The 21702-nt window shown below is 49.6% G+C and overlaps 6 protein-coding genes across 6 annotated transcripts; 2 read left to right on the top strand and 4 right to left on the bottom strand.

The window, feature by feature from the left end:
* Positions 1-1569: 1569 nt before the first annotated feature.
* On the bottom strand, positions 1570-1938 carry CGCA056_v005549 (uncharacterized protein; the record flags this gene model as incomplete). Its single annotated transcript, XM_037320801.1, has 2 exons — positions 1570-1657; positions 1754-1938. 2 exons carry the CDS (start codon positions 1936-1938, stop codon positions 1570-1572), a joined length of 273 nt encoding a protein of 90 aa, XP_037181860.1.
* Positions 1939-7776: 5838 nt separating this feature from the next.
* On the top strand, positions 7777-8718 carry CGCA056_v005548 (uncharacterized protein; the record flags this gene model as incomplete). Its single annotated transcript, XM_037320800.1, has 1 exon — positions 7777-8718. One exon carries the CDS (start codon positions 7777-7779, stop codon positions 8716-8718), a length of 942 nt encoding a protein of 313 aa, XP_037181861.1.
* A 253-nt stretch (positions 8719-8971) lies between these two features.
* Positions 8972-9719, bottom strand: CGCA056_v005547 (uncharacterized protein; the record flags this gene model as incomplete). Its single annotated transcript, XM_037320799.1, has 3 exons — positions 8972-9085; positions 9147-9319; positions 9419-9719. 3 exons carry the CDS (start codon positions 9717-9719, stop codon positions 8972-8974), a joined length of 588 nt encoding a protein of 195 aa, XP_037182004.1.
* A 2322-nt stretch (positions 9720-12041) lies between these two features.
* On the bottom strand, positions 12042-13365 carry BDH2 (putative diacetyl reductase [(R)-acetoin forming] 2; the record flags this gene model as incomplete). The annotated part of the gene is made up of 4 exons (XM_037320798.1): positions 12042-12175; positions 12230-12405; positions 12459-13141; positions 13282-13365. 4 exons carry the CDS (start codon positions 13363-13365, stop codon positions 12042-12044), a joined length of 1077 nt encoding a protein of 358 aa, XP_037181866.1.
* A 625-nt stretch (positions 13366-13990) lies between these two features.
* On the bottom strand, positions 13991-14803 carry CGCA056_v005545 (uncharacterized protein; the record flags this gene model as incomplete). The annotated part of the gene is made up of 2 exons (XM_037320797.1): positions 13991-14073; positions 14128-14803. The coding sequence occupies 2 exons, from the start codon at positions 14801-14803 to the stop codon at positions 13991-13993; spliced, it is 759 nt and encodes a 252-aa protein (XP_037181864.1).
* A 2184-nt stretch (positions 14804-16987) lies between these two features.
* CGCA056_v005544 (uncharacterized protein) lies at positions 16988-17476 on the top strand (the record flags this gene model as incomplete). The annotated part of the gene is made up of 1 exon (XM_037320796.1): positions 16988-17476. The coding sequence occupies one exon, from the start codon at positions 16988-16990 to the stop codon at positions 17474-17476; it is 489 nt and encodes a 162-aa protein (XP_037181550.1).
* Between the last annotated feature and the right edge of the window lie 4226 nt (positions 17477-21702).

Here is a 21702-nt window from a genome sequence, read left to right as displayed (position 1 = left end):
ATGTCTTGATTCTTGATGATGCGATAGACGAGATGGGTCAGGTCTCATTAATCTTGAGTGCTCAGTGGGACTGGCGAGGATCTTGAATGTCTATGAGCGAGGAAAGCACAGTCTTTGGACTGCGACTCGAACTTCAGATAGCATGCAAAAAAGTCCAAACGGATGAGCAGGTACAAGTCAAGACTCCTCTGGTAAGTTCGACTGAAGTACAAAAGAGTGCTTCGAGAACGTAATCGACGACGGAAAGATACGGCCTCGAGCATGAGATACCCCTATTCAACCCTAGGCGCGACGCGCATGCCTCCGCGAATGAATACAGGGTGCAGCCCTCCAAAGCCAGCAAAGGAGCCAAAGTGTCGGGCAGAAAACATTCATGGGTATGGTAATACTCCGTAGGATCTCTAGCACTTCGTTGGTGCCGCGAGCAACGCAGGAACTGGTGTTGCACTTATCTCTTGGCTCACGCAGAAGCCGGCACTAGTTGCGTAGTCACCGGGCGAGACACCAGATGCAATGCAGGGAATTTTCCTGAGATGCTTGCATGTTGAAACAAACTGCCGCTGCATGCTGCAGGTAGTAATGCAGGGCACAATGGCGTTATGCGAAGCACTATTGCGCGGGGTCGCATTCAAGCCTTCAAGGAATGCTTTGCTTGATTCCATTCATATTAGATTAAATTCAATTGCATTCCTTCCCATGATACAGGCTACGAACAGGAAAAAGCTGTAAACTAAGATCTTGCTATCGTGTTACTGATGGCCAAAAAGCACGTTCTGGCTCGGCAAACGATGAGCGTGTTGAAAGTGGATTGCGATCCATGCTGAGTACGACGTACGGGCCCGAGGGGGGTCTCTTGGCAGCAGAAGCCATAAAATCCTAGGAAAAGCAGCCTTGCGGAAGTTACAAATGCAACCGCCGTGTCAATGTACACTCGTGGTCATGGGGGCTGGATCTCGAAGACCCCGTTTGCTCCCTTGGCCCCCTATCGCACCGAACTCAATCGGCAAAAGACATCCGCAATGGAGCGACCAATCCTCGGTTCATAGCATCTTCGGGGATTGGGAGTACTTGAAAGACGAGACACACGTAGCACACGTAATGAGAAATGGGCGCGGCGATGTATTGCAGCCCATGCGGCGTTGTCTTTAAAGAGGTGCTTGTCTAAGGTATGGACTGAACCGGAGCCAACTGATAACCACCGATGCCCGTGCCTCATAGCCGATGAACCCCCACGAACCCCTTAGTGCGACCATTGAACTTTAATCCGAAAGGAGTTCGACGTCGTACCAAGTAGGTACGCGAATCTATGATTCGCCCAATCATGATGTCAAGGAGTATGGCCGCAAAGCCTCGGGGCCGACATGGAGAGTCCGCCTCCAACCACGTGACCTGGGTCTGAATCCATGATGCCAGATGGATGCACGCCAAGAGTGACGGAATTCAACTCTTCGAGTGAAAGAAAGGCGACCCAACTGGGGTGAGAAACCTTATTTCGCGTGGCTTGACGAAGAGGGGCTCTGTTGCTGCAAAATAGTTCGTGTAGTAGTCTTTCTTCAGTTGAATCTGTGGTCAAGTCCAATTAGATGTCACTTCTGTAGAGGTCGCTATCATCAAAAGAGGGTTGCGAACCTCAAAGAGCCATTCACGAGACTCGGACCTGCAATTCTGGTCAGAATCCCTTGCTTGAAACATGGGAAGGGGATAAGCCAGAATAGATTGACTAGGGCCAGAAAGCATATCGTAATGCACTCACCACTTCTCGAGCCACGAGATAGCTCCAGGGTCATCCGGAGATCTGTACAACTCGAAAAAGACCAATTGAGGCTCTGCTTTGATTTTCTCAAATACCGGCTGGGCTATCTCAAACCATTTCCCCACATTCTCAGGGTCTAGGTGGATTGTGACGTAGAACGTCGTCTCGGACTTTGACTCTGCCATGATTGTGGGACGATGACTGAGTTGACAAGAGAAGAGAGCTTGTACTCAGAGGTCGGGTCAATTCGAGGCTTTTATCAGGTCAGAGCTGGATCATGCATGTCAGATCAAAAAAAAAGCTAGAAGGGGAGAAGGATGCATGTCAGATATGTCAGATGTGTCCGATGGGGCATATCCGATGGGGGCGTAGCCGATGAGGGCATAGCCGATGGCGGCTGCAACACGTCTGGATGGCCGGTTGCGGTCCTATCTGACCGACTGGTCTGACACACTTTTGGTAGTTTGAATCGGCCGGCGTAGCAAAATATCATCATTGTCAACAGAAGAAAATTGATGTCTAGTTTGTATGAATAATTATTCTTTGACGCAAGAGGGGCTGCAACGTCAATATAAGTGCAGTGGACCCTGCAGTACCTGGGGCCACGATTTACGGGGGACTTTTCATCCACGGGAAATGGACAAAATTCTCTCTATGGAAGCACTTCGGAAAGCCTCATTACAAAGTCCCAATAGATACTTGGCAAAGCATGTAAGACGAAACCCGAGGCAGTAAGACTTTAGGCACATCTCCAAGGCTTATGTGTCAAGTTGCTTGGGGTGATGTCATCAGAGGATTGGAGTACACTGGGGAATATTCGGATTCTCGGGTGTACGTATATTTTGGATGCTGATGCAGACCTCTATAACTACGTCATCTCTTTTGATGATAGACTTGAGGGCAACGCGCTGACCTGAAGGGCTCGAACTGCTTGATATGTTTGTCGAAGCTATGGGATCATGTTCCCAGAAGAATTCCGGTTGCTTTTCCGCGACTGCCTACTTTTCCTGTTCTACAGCGACTACATTTCCTATGGTTGTGCACCTTACTCTGATTTACTGTCATCGTCATTGTCATTATTGCCGCCGTTGTCGCCGTCATTGTTGTTGTCTCCAACGTCGTCACTGTTATCCGTATCAAATATAGGTAGGCGAATCTACAGGGAAAAAAGTTGCGCGGAGACAAGAAAATGAGGCGATGTCAATTTTACAATTACAACGCTTCCGTCGCATCTGAAGATCAGATGGGAGACCAACTTTACCCTCGTCCTGTTACGCATCGCAACCCTGCTTCACCGATCGGCTGAAGTTCCGACGGGTGGGGCCGAGCCGTCCACCGGAAACGGCCAGTTACTTCGGACGATCGGACTTAGTAACGAGGCTTCTGCGAGTTAACGGCGACACAAAGGTTTCTGAGGCTATAAACGGTATCCGTTTTCTGCTATCCAGGTGAAATTTAGGGACATGGTCTATATACTCTGTTTTGATACCAGAGTGCAGTCGGACACACAGTGCGGTGTTTAGACTGAACCTTGATCATCCATGGATGTATTAAGCGAAATAGTTGCCAGAGAAAGAAAGGTCAATTGTAATCTCAGAAGTTTGCGTAGAGAGTGTTTGGGGTGCTTCTCAATTATATATTCTGACGTGTTAGATTCCCTTCGGGTTGTCCTTTTAGAGGTTAATTCGATGCGTTGAGTAATACTGCGCCCTGACCTGGCTACCACGGTTGCTTCAACGAGAGGATATTAGTAAAGTCCGCACGGGATGCTGTGTGAAATCTTTAGAGGTATTCAAATGCACTGAGATTGACATCACATCGTTTGCAGGAAAGCTACTTTGGAAGCTTTCATGCCCAAAGCCACGCCTTGTCGGAGCGCAGGTCTAGACACCGGGCTTGAAGCTGTGCATAACATCAGAGTCGTTCCTTAGAGTCCGCAGTTTGCTCTGGAACAAAGACATAGAAACGAGTCAATTAGAATCGTGAAAGATTCAAAACCCCGGCACCTTGTTACCTATGGAGACGGGCTTAGCTCAACTTTCCCGCCGCGGAACCCTTCGACCGCGCGGTCGACTTGGCGCGCGGGATGCAACTCCACGTCCATAACGCAGCTCCAAGTGATCCATAGAGCCTATGATGATTGGATTGTTCCATCTTATGACGTCAATTGGAGTGGGATTCTCGAAGATGTTGCCGTTCTTGTCACTAGCATCCAAGATTGACCACGGTTGATGATCAGTTATCTCATCTAATCAGATCTGCTTGACCACTCAACATAGGACCAGGGACATGATGTTGTACGACAAACGATATTAAAGTGATGCAGTCTGGTGGTCTGTATCCACCATTACAAGCAATTGCCTAGGCCAAGCTTTCTGGCCAATAGCCAAGATAGCCAACATCGCAGATCGGGATTAGAGTTGGAGGGGGTTGAACAACTATAAGAGCAGTCTGGTTCCTGACTCCTTACTTGCCTACTTTTAGACCTTACACTATCACTCCCAACGACTGCAAAACACTCTCAAGCAACTTGCACTCCTTATCCTCGGCAAAATGAAGTACATCTCTGTTTTGGCTCTTTTCGGTACGTTTCCATGATTATAGGGCTATGCCATGTTATCAATAAGTTGAGCTAACTGGACTGACCGTCAAAGCTACCCTGGCTCTTGCAGCCCCTTCTAGCCAGCAGGCCGAGCCTGAGCTGGAGGCTCGCCAGGGCTGCGTCCCCGACTGGTCCAAGGGCCCGTTCGGAGGCTGCCCTTAAGCAACAAAAGGCGCATCAAGCCTTCTGCGACAGAGCCTACCTGTCAGATGTTTCGCCCACTTTAGGCGGCTGCGACCATTACGCCAACGATGTGAGAACATGGGTACTAGGCACCATTCTAAGGCTCAGACGTCGAAGAGACAGAACGCTCTTTATCAACAATCAGATCTTTACCCGACAGGCCATTTGTCCTTACCTTTTACTTCAGGATAATTGACAAATTTGCAACCGTGCATGATTAATATGATGAGCCTCCGCATTATGTGCAAGCACCCGAATGTTATTAGGCAACTGATGATCACGGCAAGTTTGTCAGTGCTTTTGATCTCATGTTGTGCCGCTGTTCAACTAAATCGGAGAGTTTTCATTGTGAATAGTGGAGCTCTGAGAAACCATGTTGAAACAATTATTTGGTAAAGTGTTGATACAGCACCTAAATGTGATACATGTAGGTGGCAAGATGTTTTGTACCACCTTGGAATGCGCCATTCTGGCGTTCGTTCGAGCTTGCGTGCCATCCAACTAGACTGTCAGCAAGATAGACTCCACGTCCTGTCTGTGTTGATCCACATCCCTCAGCCAAATCGTCCTACTCTGAATCACGGAAAACATTGAACTTAGTGAGAAACTGCCCGTCCCTATAAGTATGGCTCAGAAAGATGCACTGCACTTCGACGCCAGGTGTTTCGAGAGTGAATATAAATTCAGCCAGCACTACTGAGAGGTAATCAACTATGACTCTTGAACGGAGCCGCGTGGGGATAAGGTGACTTGTTGCTGTGATTTATGTATAAGGATTAGTACAAGAAGAACGATTCGTTCTATTTAGTCGCGAAGGTCCTTGTGAATTACTTCCTTTCATTTGAAGGGTTGATAATGTTTGTCAGGGTGTCCTCGCGTCAATCCGGTTGCTGCACTCCCGAAGTTATACTGCACGAGGCAAGATATGCAACAACTAAGCGCCCAACTGGATTATCACGTTCTGTTTTAAATCCACACCAATAGTCGCTTGTTGCAGTCGACGCAGCATCCACCCAACATCCCGCCCGGACGCAGGCGAGCTTCAACTTTGCGACCGGATAGACACATGGCATGCGAGACGTTGTAGCATACCAGCCGGTTGGGCGAAGTCTCCTTCCCGCGTCCTGACAAGCAACAAGTCCTCGATCACGGCCTAGTCACGTTGGCGCATTGGGTTGATTCTAGCGGACTAGCCCCCCGTATCCCACCGGCTGCCGCATGACGCAGGTAACCCCTTGTGCGGAACATCCAATCAATGCATGCAAAGAAGCATGAGATCTTCACTTGACTACTTAGAGGACTCAATTTACTTCGTAGTTGGAGTAAAAATTGGACCGCACTGTAGACGCCTTTTTCGGCGTCATCCTGCACCCGGTGGGATACGTTTCGCAATCAAACCTAGATGCCTACTAGGCCGAAGAGTTATTACATCCCATCAAATCTTTCTATCAAAAAGGATAACATGATGAATTGCAATTCGTCTTCAGCCTGGTCGGGATCTGCGATTTAAAGAGGGTGCGTGAGTTGCCAGATGACTGCAATGTATCTCCTAGAATGTGTACTTCTGAACCACCCGGCTTAACGACTAATTACGATAAAAGCGGGATTTGCGGTCTTCGTTTTTCCTTTCTAGCTTAACTTCGTGCACTTTTAGAGGCATAAGTAAATGGAAAATCACTTAATCTTGCTTCCGAGAGTGCCTGGCATGTAACATGCTCTTATTGGAAAGCCTGTATCAAGGAGGCGAACTGTGTGTTTTGCGTGTCTTAACATAAGTTCATCCCGAGTCAGTACTGTTGGGTTTCCCCATGAATTTCTCAGGGCATTGAGATAAAAATCATCAGGGACTGCAGGTAGACGCATTATTAGGGGGGTAAGGGGGAAAAGACTTGCCTACACCTCCTTACTTCGGGGAACACCCCCTTCAGGGGGTCGGGTTATTCCATACCCCTTGTTTTATAACACAGGAAGCTTTGAGAGGAGAAGATCATTCATCAATACACCGGCAGACTGACTCAAATCTTCAGACGGTTCTTGATATTTAAGACGGAAAAGGTCCTCCTGGCGGTTGTCTCTTTCTATTCTTATCCCCTAAAAAAGCATTTGTCACCAGACCGCTTCAGCATTTCCGATTTTTCATAGCGTATCGTATCAAGCTCAGTGGACCAACATTCAGTGAGTATTTCTTTTTGTATTTATCCTTCCCGGTGTTTTTGATTTGACGCAACTAGCAGTATCTTTGCAGTCATGGCTCGATACACTCTTCTTTTCGCCGCCCTCTACGCCGCCCTCACATATACCGCCACGGCCCAAGCTGCGTGCATCACTAAATTTTCGAGTAATGGAGGTCGAGGTGGTGGTGGTTGCGAGCCATCAGGTGGGCCGAAGGGTATTTCATTGCCTAACGGACCTTACATCGAATACTCTCTTGGCAGCTCGTGCGAGCTCACCATTTTGAACGGACCGTTCGAGGGAGTCACAGCCTCAGTGTCTGAGGTCGCGTCTTGCAGCTAGAGCTTGGAGCTACGCATGAACATCTCAAATAGTTGCCAAGAAGGGTGATAAATTGCTCGTGCCTATATTCCAACACAGCCATGGTTTTCACGGAGATTCTATCGCTTAGTCATCCTATTGAAGAATCTACGAAGCCAATTCGGACATTTTCATCTATTTAAAAGATGCCGCTGCGTTGCAGTGAGCATTGTCTCTGCCGCTAGTGACGACGCATGTGGGAAAGTTTGGATTGGCAGACTTCCGGGTAAAAATAGTTGATATGCTCAGAGATTTTGTAAGGATGTAAACCAAAATCATGGCGTTGAACAATAGGCAAATAGCTTTCAGATATCTTTTATCTTCTGTCCCGCCCAAGTTTGGAGCTGATTTGCACCTATTAATCGACATGCACTTCCTGAACCTTTCAGAAGAAACTACGCATTTTCAGCTCAACTGCAGCCCAACCTTCCCTCATATCTACTGACGCATTAGGCTGGTTGTGGCTGGAATTTGAGTTCTTGCCTAGTTTGGGTGCTAATTCACTTGACCAGGCCTTTGGGTACCTGAGTAGTTAATGACCTTTGTGGGCAGTCGCACTTTCTCCGATTCACTGAAACAACTCAAAAAGATGACTGTTCGTTGTCCTTGGCCTATGATGTCCACAAACAACAAACCAAAAATACAACGCTACCAGCAGCCTGCGCCTTATCACCAAAATATAACAGTCTCGACATCTTACGCGACGATGCAGTGGATCAAAAATATGATTGACTTCTCCGCAGTCGAAGGCGACGTTGACACTGGCAAGCCAACAAATTTCAACACATGCTTCCACTCCGAAGATGAGGCCCCCGATAAGGAAAGGACTTCGAACGAACAATACCCCTACGAAAGGTGGTTGCCACTCATTCTTGCTTCACGAAGCCTAAGCCCCGACGTCGTCCAGAAAGTCAGCTTCACTCGGTCGCAAGCCCGCATACTTTACGAAGCCTGCAGCGCCTCCATTCAAGTCAAGCGAGTCAATCTCACGATGGCCGAAGATCTCAACGACGAGATTGCGCCGGCGCTCTCGTCGTTGTGCTTCCCTCCCGAGGGCCTTTTTGTCCGCTTGGATGCTTGCTCACCGAAAGACGGAGCACAGAAGGTGCCCGGAAAAACGTCACTCCACTCAGTCGATGAAATCATCCTCAGACTCGTCACCTCAGGTCGATGCCGCGCTGCGCTGGAAGACTGTCTTGACAGCATGAAAACAGTCGAACTTTTCTTTCTACTCTTTGACCCGCGTATGGCTTCGGAACGGGAGTACAGAGTCTTCTGTCGAACTGGCGATTGCAGGATCACTGGCATCATTCAGTACCGTTGGCACAAGCCGTGGCGCTTTGCGACTAGTCCAGAAAGCGAGCAGAACGCCATCATTCGCAGAATCTGTCAGCAGGCGGAACACATCAGACAGCAGATCTTGGCGGACTTGAAGAGCGAAGATGAGAACGACAGGATGATGATGGCACAGGGGATTTCCTTTGACCTCCTCTATGATGAAGATACCCGGACAGTTGAGCTTGTAGAGTTGAATCCCTTTGGGGTCAGAAGCCCCTGCGGATCTTGCTTGTTCCAGTGGATCAGAGACCGCGAGGTCCTCTACGATGAACACGAGAAAGAGACAGTCGAGTTTCGGGTCAGCTACTAGAGGGGCATGAAAATTAGAGAGATTATGCAAGGCTTGTTTCAATAAGGTACATCATATTCAGGCAGCGCTAGCTGGCCTTGTTGAAAGACGCAGCGCAGGGCTACTAAAACACGAGCATATAATCCAATGGAACCCATTCATCTTCCACAAATACGGCCGCCTGCCATCCAAAGACATTCTTGCGTGTTACGTTGTAGAAGACATTTGCATCGCCTTTTGAATCATGTTGCCAATGTGGCCATGATTGGTCACATCAGTTGTGCTGCATCTTCCAGAATACAGCCGAGCGTCCGGAAAACGGGCAGCCAGATTGTGTGCACTGGTTCTCACATCCCATGTCGCCGGCACAATTGACGACGCCGTTGCTCTGCCAATTGCATCAGTCAAAGATTTGGTATGGCATTGCTGCCGATCATAGGGATACGTACAGAGTGGCCGTTGATGGCATCCCGGACGAGGTCACCAATATCGGATGATCCAATGTAAGTGTCATAAGTATTTCTGGTACCAGCTCCAAAGACGCAAGTGCCGTACACCACGACACCGTGGTAGTCTGGGGTGTTCGTCCAGATAGACCAGTAGGCGTTGAGTGTGTAGGCCCCTGGACATCGTGGTTAGTTAACCTCAAAGGTTTGAACGGAACAAGCTTCCGTGTATGGAGAGACTTTGCTCGAGGAGATGAAGTGTGTTGTTTACTTACAGTCGCGAATGACGGCGCAGTCGCCAACGTTTGGGTATGGGGCTCCAGTGCCGACAAAGCTGCTACCACCGCAGCAGTCGTTCGTGATGACAGCAACGGAAACCTCGTCGGGTGATTTGGTAATGTTGAGAGCAGCAGGGTTAACCTTCAGTGTCTTGCCCTGGAACTCGAAAGGGACCCAGTCACTGGTGTCGATTTGGCGAGCCGAAAGCATACCTGCATCGCTGAATGTCGGCACGGCCAGGGAGACGGTACTGAACAAGGCAAGCAGGGCAACTGAAGTGATCTTGAGGCCGAACATTGTGAACTTTGACTCTGGGGGGAAGAAGATGAAGATGAGATTGGTAGTGCTGTGGATGAGTGAAACATTAATCGACTTCCACGGGAATGTTCGAGGCTTTTATAGACAAAACCAGGAACGAAAAGTTCTATGAGACTCACTTTGAATTGATGTTGCATGCTATCGTTGACTCCAAAGTTCTTCCGATCCCACTCCAAAGGTCCTGGGCTACAGCATCTCGAAGGCGCAGCATGGACATCGCAAGGTTTTGCAGCAAAAAATAGCAGGTTGTGATTAGCTCGTGCACAAACTTCTCGCAGCCTGCTTGACCGATATTAGTGCTGAGGATCAATAAAGTAAGCATCGCATGGGCACGGAAGCACCGGTCAACGATTGATTAGGCTGCAGATGGCATCGATAGTCAGTTGCTTGATAGGATTAAGCACTTTTTGCAACCCTGAAATGCTGTCATCGGGCACAGTCATCGATGTTCTGGAACTAAACTCCCTATGAGGCCGTTATCCACCCATGCACTTGCATTACCTGCTGCACAACCAATCAGTCCAATTTCATGTTTTTTTTAACTTTGTATGCTGTCATCATGCACAACCGTCTCTCGAGAGCCATTTTTCCCTTTAAAAGAATTGTGCAACTGCTGAACGCATCTATTCAAGAGCAGAATCAGATGCGTACAACAACATTTACCAGGACTATTCTTCAAGCACTGTTGATTACCTGGTAGTAATGCTAGTTGAAGCTAGGTGGCCCTCCATGCACAGAGGACGATTATCAATTTAGCTACAATACGGTTTATAAGCACCCATTCTCGATTTACATACATCCCGAAAGCAAGTCATCCCTTGAGGCAATCGTCGTACGTCCGCTCCCTCGGTCGATCGCTGCTTTGTCAGTACGTTGCTGTTAGGTATGGGTATAGGTTGGATGGTTGCATCGAGCCTCCTGTTAACCGTATTGGCTGTGGTGCCAAGACGCCAGTCAGCTGAGGGGTTGTGATTTAGGATCCAGTTGACGGCTGCCTTGTGGGGACAGCTGAATATCGGAAGTTACCTTCCATTCTCGGAATCGCAGGGTATGCTCAGAAAGGAACTTTGGAACAGTAATGTAGGCTCTGCCTCGGACGTACAGCTGTGGCGTATGCCATTGCAGACGATGCCAGAATGAATTGGAACTTGATCGGAGATAGTGGTCCGTGAGGCCGGTCCCCGGTCATTGTAACTACAGTGACGGATGAACTGAAACCCCGGTTAATGTACATTTCTATAAAAGGGATGGCCATCTTCAATGCCGACTACATTGCGACCACATGAAGAGGAGTCTGGAAATGTAACACAGGAAAGAACGGCAGTTGTAACAGTTCCAAAGGGGAGTTACACAAGGATTCTGTTATTACTTTGACCCAGGCGCCATTTGAAGAGCTGGGAGAAAAGGCCACCAATTGGCTCGAAGCAGCAAACTGCAAGTCTGATAAGTTCGGGATGTCCCACAGGGGAGAGTCCCCATTTGTACGACAGATATCTGGATGTAATTTTTCGTAAGTCTGCATTTGGCAAGGGCGGGTTGTCACAACAGGGACCGCCGGTGTCAGATTGTTACTTCATTCTCATGTCATCCTTCTGCCTAAGGCTTCACATGAGGCGCGGCTAATCTGACCCTGGAGGCACTTGCAAGATTGATTTCAAGTCAGCGAAGGTTGTGATTCGAATCTGTCCCAATGATCGCTTATTAAAGTCTGAAATTGATTGATAACTGGCCAGCCACAGGCATGCATGATTTAAGAGTGCGTTCACCAGAAGGAAGCCAGACCTGAACTTGATGATTGCGGCACTTCCCGGTCATAATGCCATACAGGCCACTGTATAACGTAGACTCAGCCGCTTCCATTTGCATGACATTCCCAGTAAGTTTATAAGTAGAGTAGATGAAGGAAATGTACTTACAGAACACCCAATTTTCTCCGTCTATGTACCTACTTTACATCTCGAATATTTTCAACTACTTATACGCGGATGATAATTACCTATACAAAATGAATAGTCCAGCTAATCACACTCATGATGAAATTAACGAAAAGGAAAAGATGATAATAATAATAAAGATACATAATAACGACAACGAGAACAGCAAGACTTAAAGCTGTAGAGCGTCATCATGACGGAAGGCACGTGTGGATGTTTCTGCACAAATGAGAGGTCCCCTTATAAGCGGAGATCCCGTCATTGCCACGAAATAGAAATCGTAGCATAATATGGCTGTCAATATTTCCAAAATCATTACTATCACTGCGACTTCAAGAATATGAAACACCCGATATCAGACGTGGTCTCATAAGCTCGCGTTTACATCAACCAAAACCTTGACTTGGTTATCTTTGTCTGTAATGAGGGCCTTGATCCCCTTATCAATCAAGTCATCGAGAGGGATCTTGCGAGTAATCATCGATGCTGGATTTAGAGCTCCTTGATTCGTTTTGTAAGCTGGTGAATTTCCAGAAAGTTGTGCATTTTGCTTACCAGTTCTCAGGTTGTCGATGACAGCCTGGTAGTCTGCCTTTTGATATCCCAAGACTGACTTGTACGAGCTCTCTCGCCACGTGATCCAGTTGGGGTTGAAGGGTATTTCCTTCTCCCAAATAGCTACGTTGACTATTGTTCCTCGGGTCTTCACTGCGAGACATGCAGCCTGAACACTGGCGAGGCGTTAGTCGGTAGCCTCTGAGCGGGACCATAAGCTGCAACTTACCTGGCGGGTACCCCAGCACAGTCGAAAACAACATCTGCACCAATACCATTTGTTATCGCAAAAGTTTCCTTGACAACATCCTGCTCCTTCGGGTTGATAATGTCAGTGGCGCCGAACTCCCTCGCAAAGTTCTGGCGAGCAGTCGCAATCTCCGAAACGATAATCTTCTTCACCCCCTTCGCAATCAAGCACAGTACCGCAGCAAGCCCGATCGGTCCGCCGCCCATGATCAATACCGTCGAATCAGGCGTAACGTTCCCGGCTGACACGGCATGCCAAGAGACTGAAAGCGGCTCCACCAGGGCGCCCAGCTCGAGTGGCACGCCGTCGGGCAAAGGGAACACTTGGTCTGCAGGCACGGAAACCGCCTCACTCAGCCCGCCGCCCCCGCCGCTGAGCCCGATGAAGCCGCCGGTGTGGCATGCATTCTCTGCTCCGCTCGTGCAGGCGGCGCACTTTCCGCAGTAGACTGTAGGCTGCACCGCGCACGGCTGGCCGACTTTGATGTTGCCCTCGGGCTTCACATCAGAACCGATCTCCTTGATGACGCCTGAGAACTCGTGGCCGAGGGTGACGGGAATAGTGTCTCCTGTGACGGGGTGCCTGGATGCGGGGCAGAAGTTGGGGCCGCCAAGGTATTCGTGGAGATCGGTTCCGCAGATTCCGACGAATGCCGGGGCGATCTGGGGTAAGCAAGGTGGTAAGTTCAGGGTTCAACTCCAGAAAAAATGTCACTGTGTTGCAATGCGTTTTCCCCGCGCGGGGTGCTGAAGGTTGCTGGAGACTGGATGACAGTGCGGAGGGAGCTGGAGCTTCGTCTTACCTTGATCTGGTTGGGTCCACAGGGAGGTTCCGGGATCTGTTCGATACGGATATCCTCTTTACCGTAGTATCTTGCCGCTCTCATGTTGTTAAATATTCGATTTGGGGTGGGTGAAAAATGTAATTGGGACGATGTGAGTTGAGGGATGGGTGAGTTCTCGTCTTAATGCTGGACGAACGGAAGCACGGTGATGGACTACTTATGGCCCCCTCCTTGTGGCGTTACTTCCGCCGTGCCAAAGTTGCGAGATCCGGAACTCTCCCCGGCATCATGGCGGAAATAGTTATCAGGTGTGCCATCGTACGATCAGCAACACCAACAAGTCCGTTTCATTGCCCCGCACCGTCAGGCCACGTGCTTGGCGAGTGTTTCCAAGGATGTCGTCCTTGTTGGAACGACACAATGCGAGTGATGAGGATCCTTCTCATACCGGCAGGCTGGTTCTACGTTGAACGATGACGCGTTTTGCCTGTGGTGTTGAACGTCGGTCCATTTTAGAGGTGGCTTCAGAGCTTGATCCCTGCAAGCACTATCTCTATTGCTATCAGCATGCTACCGACAGCCCAGCAGCAATGCTTCAATACTGTGCGGCGGCGACTATAAAAACAGATAAAAGGGTATCTAGAACACCTCTCAGAACATCATCCAAGGCATAGCATGACTTAAACTGTCCATGTGCGCTTTTTCAAACTTCGATCCGGTTGCGCGATCAGAATATCTTTCCCGGGTTGAGATCCCAAGCGCTGAAGCGATTTCCCTTGGTTCCAAATGCGTTCTTCGACATCGTCTTGACTATATACTCGTTGTCAGCAGAACGATCGGGTTATTTGAGCCGGAAATACTCACAGTCTTGCCAATTCATTGGTTCCTTCAACTCACTGGCTGACTGACGCCACACGCGCGCCATCCATGAGGTAACCAAAAGATCCATCTCCTTGTCATCCATGCCCATCTTGATCTCAAGTTGAGGAAAGCAGCTCAACTTCTTTTCCGCGTCACGCTTTGCCACAGTCTCAACGGCGATGACTTCGCCCTTCATGTTCTTCCATTGGATCTCATCGGCGTGCTTCAGCTTATGCATGACGCTCTCCCCGGCTTTGAAGTGGTCTTTGACCTTCCACGAAGAGACTCCGGGCACGAGGTGAATCTCCTTATATGTTCTCTTGGAGTTCATCTTTCCCTCGATTACGACCGCATCGGCGAGCTTTGAAGATTCGAGCCCTGCAAGGGGGTCGAGCGAGAAATCGTAAATGTGGTCCAGCCGAGTCCTGACCTTATCTCCGCCAGCTGCTTGTGTGACCCTGTACGCCACTTTCTGAACCCCATACACCACCGACTTGGCCTCACATACGTCGTTGCTCAGCTCATACAGCGCACGTGGTGGGTCCGTGTTGGCGAAGATGGTCGTGCGGTCCAGATAGAAGGTCGGGGTTTCGCCGCAGCTTAGCTGTGCCCTCGATTCGTTGACTGTATCATCGTAGGCAGGGGGTTGGACATCGCCGACATCGAGCATGGACGACATGATGGGCGACACTGGGCTCAGTGGAGTTATGTGTTGTAAAATCTGTTGTTTCAGCGGGGTTCGGCAGGGTGAATTGAAGGCGTGCAGAACATGTTCATGATGCCCCCAGGGGAGGAATGGGGGGAGAATAAGTATTTATCCTGGACCATTCTTCTTGGGATGAGTGCGCGACTGCTTGCAGAAGGCGGCCGCTTCTCACGGGAACGACGAGTGGCTGTGATGTGAGTTGCAATCTGCATGCCTTTTTCAGGGTGACAGCACAGTCGCCAAGCAAAATAGTGTGCCCTGTAAGGCATTCAAAGACGCTGCGAGACGGGGCAAAGCTGGCTAAAAGGCTGTCGTCATTGGCAAAAATGAACGCTAAGGATCTATCCCTTGCTACTGGACGGAGCTTGGGTTACTAAGGGACAGCGACACCGCCACAGTCAGGGCGGTTTGAGCAGCGTGAGCTGAGAGCTACAAGATGATTGCCTAGGTGGTAGAGTCGGAAAACTACTCAGTGGGTAGGGCCTTGCTGATCAATGGGGTGCATCATCACCAAAGTCCCTCGCTATTGCGCTGCCTGCAGCTCGAATCTCGAATTCACTCAACTGACCCAACAGGTACTCAGTCATTCAGGCCCAGGTCGCAGTCTGGCTGAGAAAGAGAAAGTTCATAGATTAGGGGGCAGCTGGGACTTTGGTCGATGAAGACGCAAATCTGCGGTGCTGACTTCTTGTTGTAACAGGAGAAGAAGAGGTTTTGGCTTGCTCTACACCGAAGGACTGGTATGTTGTCATGCTTCGTGTGGTCACGATGTTCGGGCAACCCAAGATGGCTGCCTTCGCCAGTTAAAAGCACAGACCACCTAGGAAACATTAATTGTGAAATGATGATATCACCACAAGATGAACAAATTCATCGCCGAACTTAAACCCTACCTTCTACAGCACCATCAGACAACTTGGACAAGACCCCGAAAAGCTATCTCCTACACAAGATTATCATCAACATGAGTGCAATGATGCGAAAAGCGTCGCCTGGCTTTCTCCTTGCCGCAGCAAGACGCTGCTCGGTCGCGTCAAGAGCTGCTATCGCGTCAGCCCACTTGTCCACCGCCGCGACAACTCACCAAACCCAAAACACCCCGCCATCTGAATTATCTCCGCGACCGCGAGAAGCGCGAGAATCGACGGACAAGGGAAAGAAGACAATGGCAGAGTTGGATGAAGAGCTGCGACTGAAGCTTGAGGGCATGTCCGGTGAGGGCGGCGCTGCTGGAGTCGAGTATGAAAATGGAAAGGCGGAGGGATTGAAGAGGGGAGTCAAGTCGAATATGTTCAGGGTCATTTGATTACGTCAGTAGGCTTCTTGAATGCTATTCTCTCTCATATCAAATCATCATTCAGCTGCTTCCTGGACCCTGACGATGCCTCCGTTTGTATCGGCTGATCGGCTCTCATATCCACGGGGCGGCCGCCTCGGCGCTTCGATCGGGTTTTGATGGAGCATGGCTTTGCTGGCCGATGATTGATCAGAAAAAGAAAGGTGATTTCAGTGGGCCGCCAGCAATTCAACACGAGGAGGATTGCATGCTGCCCCCACAGGACAAACGGCAGCCTAGACGCCCTGGCATCCAGCTGCTCGTATTTGGTCAAGCCGGTTCTAGAGCTCTTGGAAAAGCAGGGTAATTGCCGCGCTGTGCCACATCTGGATAGCGTAAACTGCCGTTACGAAGCTTGTGTAGCGCAACGGTCTGCTCTGCCAGCAAACAATGGACGCAAGAATCGAATCGGCACGCAACGTTGACATTTATCGACTGTGACAAGCCTCTCGGGCATTAGCGAAATAGCCCGTTGGGACTTTCGCAAGCTAGCGAGCGTGTAAATCCAACGCCAGCCCATCCGAGTCGGTCAGTAATAGGGTTCTAGCCTGAACCTACCCCTGTTTAGCCCATCCACCACTGCACGGAAAGGAGGCGGAAAGGAACAACCACCATGCACCGCTAACACAACGCTAGGAACGGCTCTTAAGATGAACGGCTGAAAAGCCGACGTCAGGTCAGATCTAAAAATTTCCAAGTATTTAAACAACCAAGTGCCAGCTGAACAGCGATCATTAACTCCCGTTTTCAACGCCTCTTACAACAAGACCTTCAACACTCTCCCATTGACGCCGGCCGATATCTCACCAAAACTCATCAAGATGCAACTCACCACCCTCGTCGGCGCCTCTTTCGTGGTTCTCGCTTCGGCCCTGAACACCTCCTACCCTCCCATCAACCTAGGCTACTTCTCCTTCCCCCACGGAAACCTTTTCATCGCCTGGTCTCCTTTCACTCCCACCAAGACATCCGACGTCCAGGAGGTTTGCGACACCTCTGGCGCCATCCAGGGCACCGCCACCTGGACCTCCATCCGTGCCTACAACACCTACGTCTTCGACCCTATCTGCCGCAACCCCTTCAACGTCACCGACGACGCGACAAACACGACGTACTACAACCTCGAGTTGGCTTGCGAGGACGATAACATCCCTCTCTACGCCGAACCAGAGGTCACCGCCGTCGTCGACGTGGCTACGAACAGGACCATTCAGACCTGCGTCCCTGCGGTGGTTGAGGGCGTAAACTACGCGAGCTGCTCGAAGGCCCCTTACCAGGGCGTTCGCTTCAGCTTTGCTTGCTCCTCTTAAGACGCGGAAATTCACTGAAAGTTCTTGGGTTGAAGATGAGACGCGACGAAAGTTTTCGGCTTATGTGACGTATATGGAAAAAGTCGCTCTATTGCGCTAAGATGAAGACACGATAATTGTAATGAAATTAGAAATCAATGATACTTCAAATCCTGATATGCCTCATTTTCCAACAGGAAAGAAGCATCTCACCCTGGGCACATAGAACCTTTCTTGTGTCTCTGCCTTTGGACAGTCGATATGCTCATTCTCTTGAGGATCCGTGATGCACTCGAATTCGAGAATGTCATCACACTTGAATCTTCCGGCAGATTTCGTTTCATAACCACTGATGTACTTGCATCCCTTCTTTCCGTATATGTCCTGGCTGGCCTCGAAACTTGGTGGCAACCCTGGGGAGTCAGGAGACGTTCTCATGCCAGCGCCTATCCCCCCGACAGCCTCATCGTTGCAAATGTCGTGAATTGTCTTGTCGTCGAGGCTTGTGAGGCGGGGAAGCATGACAAAGTTTCCACCGGATGTGGTGGTCGTGATGACAGACGAGATGGCCCAGTCGAAGAATATGTACACCGCTTCGGACGGCTGGGCTGGAGGCGGTGACTGTGTGGCTGATGTCGGCTTGATGATGTTTGACTTGGGGCCGGGCTTTGTATTTTGATTGTGAGACCTCGTCGATGTCACGAATGATGATGATGGGGTTGGGTCGATGGTCACTGTGACCACGTCGTTGACTGTGACTACGTCATGGACAGTCTTGATGCCGCCCTTGAGCTGAAATGAGGACGGAGAATTTGTTGATCTCGGGCCCACAGAATTGGCAGAGGTAATATTGGTAGTGATATGCGAACTTGATCGAAGTGGCGCCGCCGCGACACGGGAGGACGACAGTGTTGCAATGGTACCATTGGCACATAATTCATGCATTGGACACAAATGTCCCCAAGGAAGAGGCAGCTTCCGGTTCCGAAGGGATCTGGGTTTGAAAGTCCGTTCTTGCGAGATTGACTTCGTGGCGTTGCGGGACACCATCCTAGTAATTAGCCTTGGCGCTGGTACTGTCGATGTCCTCGCGGAGACGTCAGTACCAGGCACATGACTTATCTACAGAAAGTCAACAAAGCTCAAGATCATATCAAACAGGGATTGACCGACATATGGAAAGCTCTCTGGTACCTTTGAGACCATTGGCTTCTGACAGGCATTGTCAGCATGCGTGCAAGTTTTGATGCCCTCGACGGTAGCTTGGTGTTGCCCATAAGTCCGACTATGGTCGCTGGCGCGTACAGACCTAATCAAGAGATGTTGAACCAACAGTAATGGCAAAATCCATAAGTGAGTTGAGAATACAAGGATCAACATGACCAGAAATGCCGAATTTTGAAGTATAGGTTGAGATTGACATGAAGAAGCGCGCTGGCTTCTCGAGCAGGTACGTCACAAAGCCTCCAAATGCGTACCAGTATCGAGTCCATAAGGTCTATAAGTATGAACGAGTCCATATCAGGTATGCGGACGCAGAGGCCATTCAAAGAGATGCCATGTATCACAATTCATGGTGAAAACCGGATTCGCATACGATATCCATGCAAAGAAGGTAGCTTCCGGTAGTTGTGTTACCAATACAAACAAGAGAAGGGCTGTAATAGGCTATCCGGATCTGCTGTCATTTCCAGTCACCGGTTGGACATGTCTTCTTTCAGCTTCATGTATCATTGAAAGTATTGTTCGATTTACAACACTAGGGATCCCTTCGTATGAAACCGGTGATCAAATGCTGTTTCTACATGTCCCTGCAGGCATCAGAACCTCGCATACGTGGCAAAACAGCCTTTGTGCAACCAAGATTGACAATATCGAATACTCCAGCGCAAGGAAAGATCTTCCGACGCCCCTTCGCTAGCGTGCAACATTCCAACGTTAGAGTCTTTTCCGACGGGCGCATACACCGGCACCATCTTCTGCTTTCCCAGGCTTGATGTTTAGCAGTGTTTCGTGTCCCACAGTTTTGTATGTCCGTCGCAGGAAGACAAGTTGATGAGCGCAAGATAGGGCAGCGAGGTCTACTGGACACAGGCAATGGCACAGAGAGGCCCTCGACGGAGCAGACCATTGACAGAGAAATAGTTCTGGAGAGATCAACTCGCCTATCTAGTAACTGTTTGTGCACATACTCTATTCGGCGTTGACGCGACTCCTACTCCCACTGTCCTCATATAACACATATCTGGTAGACTTCGGACTGTTGTTGTTGTTGTAGTTAATCTTATTTCCGACGTCGAAGCTGCCCTCAGGTCGCTCCCTGGGGCATGCATCGTGTAGGGACTTCAGACTGACTAGAAGAGTATTTTCGCTGACCGCATCGAATAATTATGCGTGAACCCAAGGCCTACTAACCTGCATCTCTTCTATCATTAGCCCTCGGTGAGCGGTTGGCTGCCTGCATCGGCCTCTGCCAGCCTGTCCTCATCTTGTACCAACACTTTTCGCGTGCTATTGATGATTTCTGTAAGCATATTCACGCGAGGCTCTCACAGTGAACTTTTCTCATTCCCAAATGCCAAGTCCGATAGATTTGCCATGCACAACCTGGCAATGCTACCCGGCTCCCATCTGTTTGCGAAGTCGAAGGTACCTGGTTGTACATGCTCTGCCGTTGGAGACTATGCGAAATGACTCCAAGTTGTTCTACTCAATTTGCATTCGTGCCATTGAACCCTGAACTCGCCCAGCCCAGCCGTCATCTCATTCCGAGGGCCGGTGTGATACCCTTTCGATGCCCACTCTGAATCCTATCACTTCACTATCCGCCACGTCTCAGGTCAGCCAAGCGCTAGTAGCAGTGACGCTCCACACGCCAACTACAGTAGTGGCCGGGCGGCCCGCCCCCGCAGAGGCGGCAGCAATCACAGCCTACAACGGAAGCGTTAGTTGTTTCTCGGGGCTAGCTCAACGTCTGCGTGTTTTACAGCGGGGAGTGAGACAAAAGCTGAGCCCTAGATCACCATAGATCATACCTCCCGATACAGACGATCAAACTTTGGCGTCCGCAAACACGTTCAGTAGGTCTCCAATGAAACCAGAATATGCCTAGATGCTCAGCTGACGGCTTAGGATGTAGATAGCTAGATGGACCCGGGCCAGAACATCCGTTGGGTCATCCCGTGCATAGGAAACAGGTTTGCAGCCGCTTTCATTCCTTACAAAACGCCACGGCTCTTCGTCATTTCATTAATTTGAATCCTCCCCCTGGTAGATGTAGCCGAGACTCTGCAAGAAGGAGGACTAATAGCTTTATCCACCATTCCAGGAGCCGCCCTGGAGGGGAAACAGAACACTCGCTTTCTCAACAGGGATACAGTATCCCGCATCCGGGCAATTATTTCATGGAAATATAACACAATTGTGAAGGGGTGAATTGTCCTTTCGAGCTTGACAATCTCAAAATCATCTAGTCAAATGCAGCCACGTTTCAAACCAACAATGAGCTAACTATTCAGTACGTATCCGTATTGTTAGCCACCAACTGTCGAGCAAATGGGCTGCGGCCCAACCCCGCGGAGGCGCATGAGGCGTTAGAATTCGCAGCTCAGGCATGGAAGTGGCGGTCTAGCTGCCTGGTTAAGATGTAGTTAACTAAGGGGGAAGCGAGACAACAGCTGAGGTCCAGCTAGCCACAAGCGCTCTGTATCAATGATTGCAGATGGTTTTGCAACCCAAATCACCCGACACCACGGACAATACACCATGTAGCCCAAGGGAATAGAGTATTCAGGGCTATGTTTACATTTCAGCTCAATCGAAGACTTGCCTCAGCTGGATGGAGCACGAAACTAGCAACGATCGGCGACTTGAACCTTTGAGTATGGCGGTTCAGCCAGCCTCTGGTTGAGATGAGACACTGATTCTTCCATTGCGCTAGAATATGATGTGCCACTTCCATCTCAGCTCATTCTCGCCGCTAGCCTTGTCCGGTGTTCAGCTTGTCTCATTTACAGACCGCGTCTTGGAAGACGTAAATGTTGACATTGGAAAGTTCGAACATTTCGTAAACGTCACCCTGTCACAAATTTGACCGCCGATGCAGGCAACATCATGGCGCTGGGCAGCCCAATGCCGCATGAAATATCTTTTACAAGGGGCTTTGAGCTCGAAGATGGCAAAGTGAGTGCGACTTTATTTTATTTAGATCTCATCGGCCCAGCTCAAAAACTCGCGCAGCTCTGACT

Source organism: Colletotrichum aenigma (assembly GCF_013390185.1).
Source record: "Colletotrichum aenigma strain Cg56 chromosome Unknown KSG_Cg56_contig03, whole genome shotgun sequence".
In the NCBI taxonomy this organism is placed as follows: Eukaryota; Fungi; Ascomycota; class Sordariomycetes; order Glomerellales; family Glomerellaceae; genus Colletotrichum; species Colletotrichum aenigma.
The sequence above is the reverse complement of the archived record's forward strand: the minus strand, read 5'-3'. Positions and strand labels throughout refer to the sequence as shown.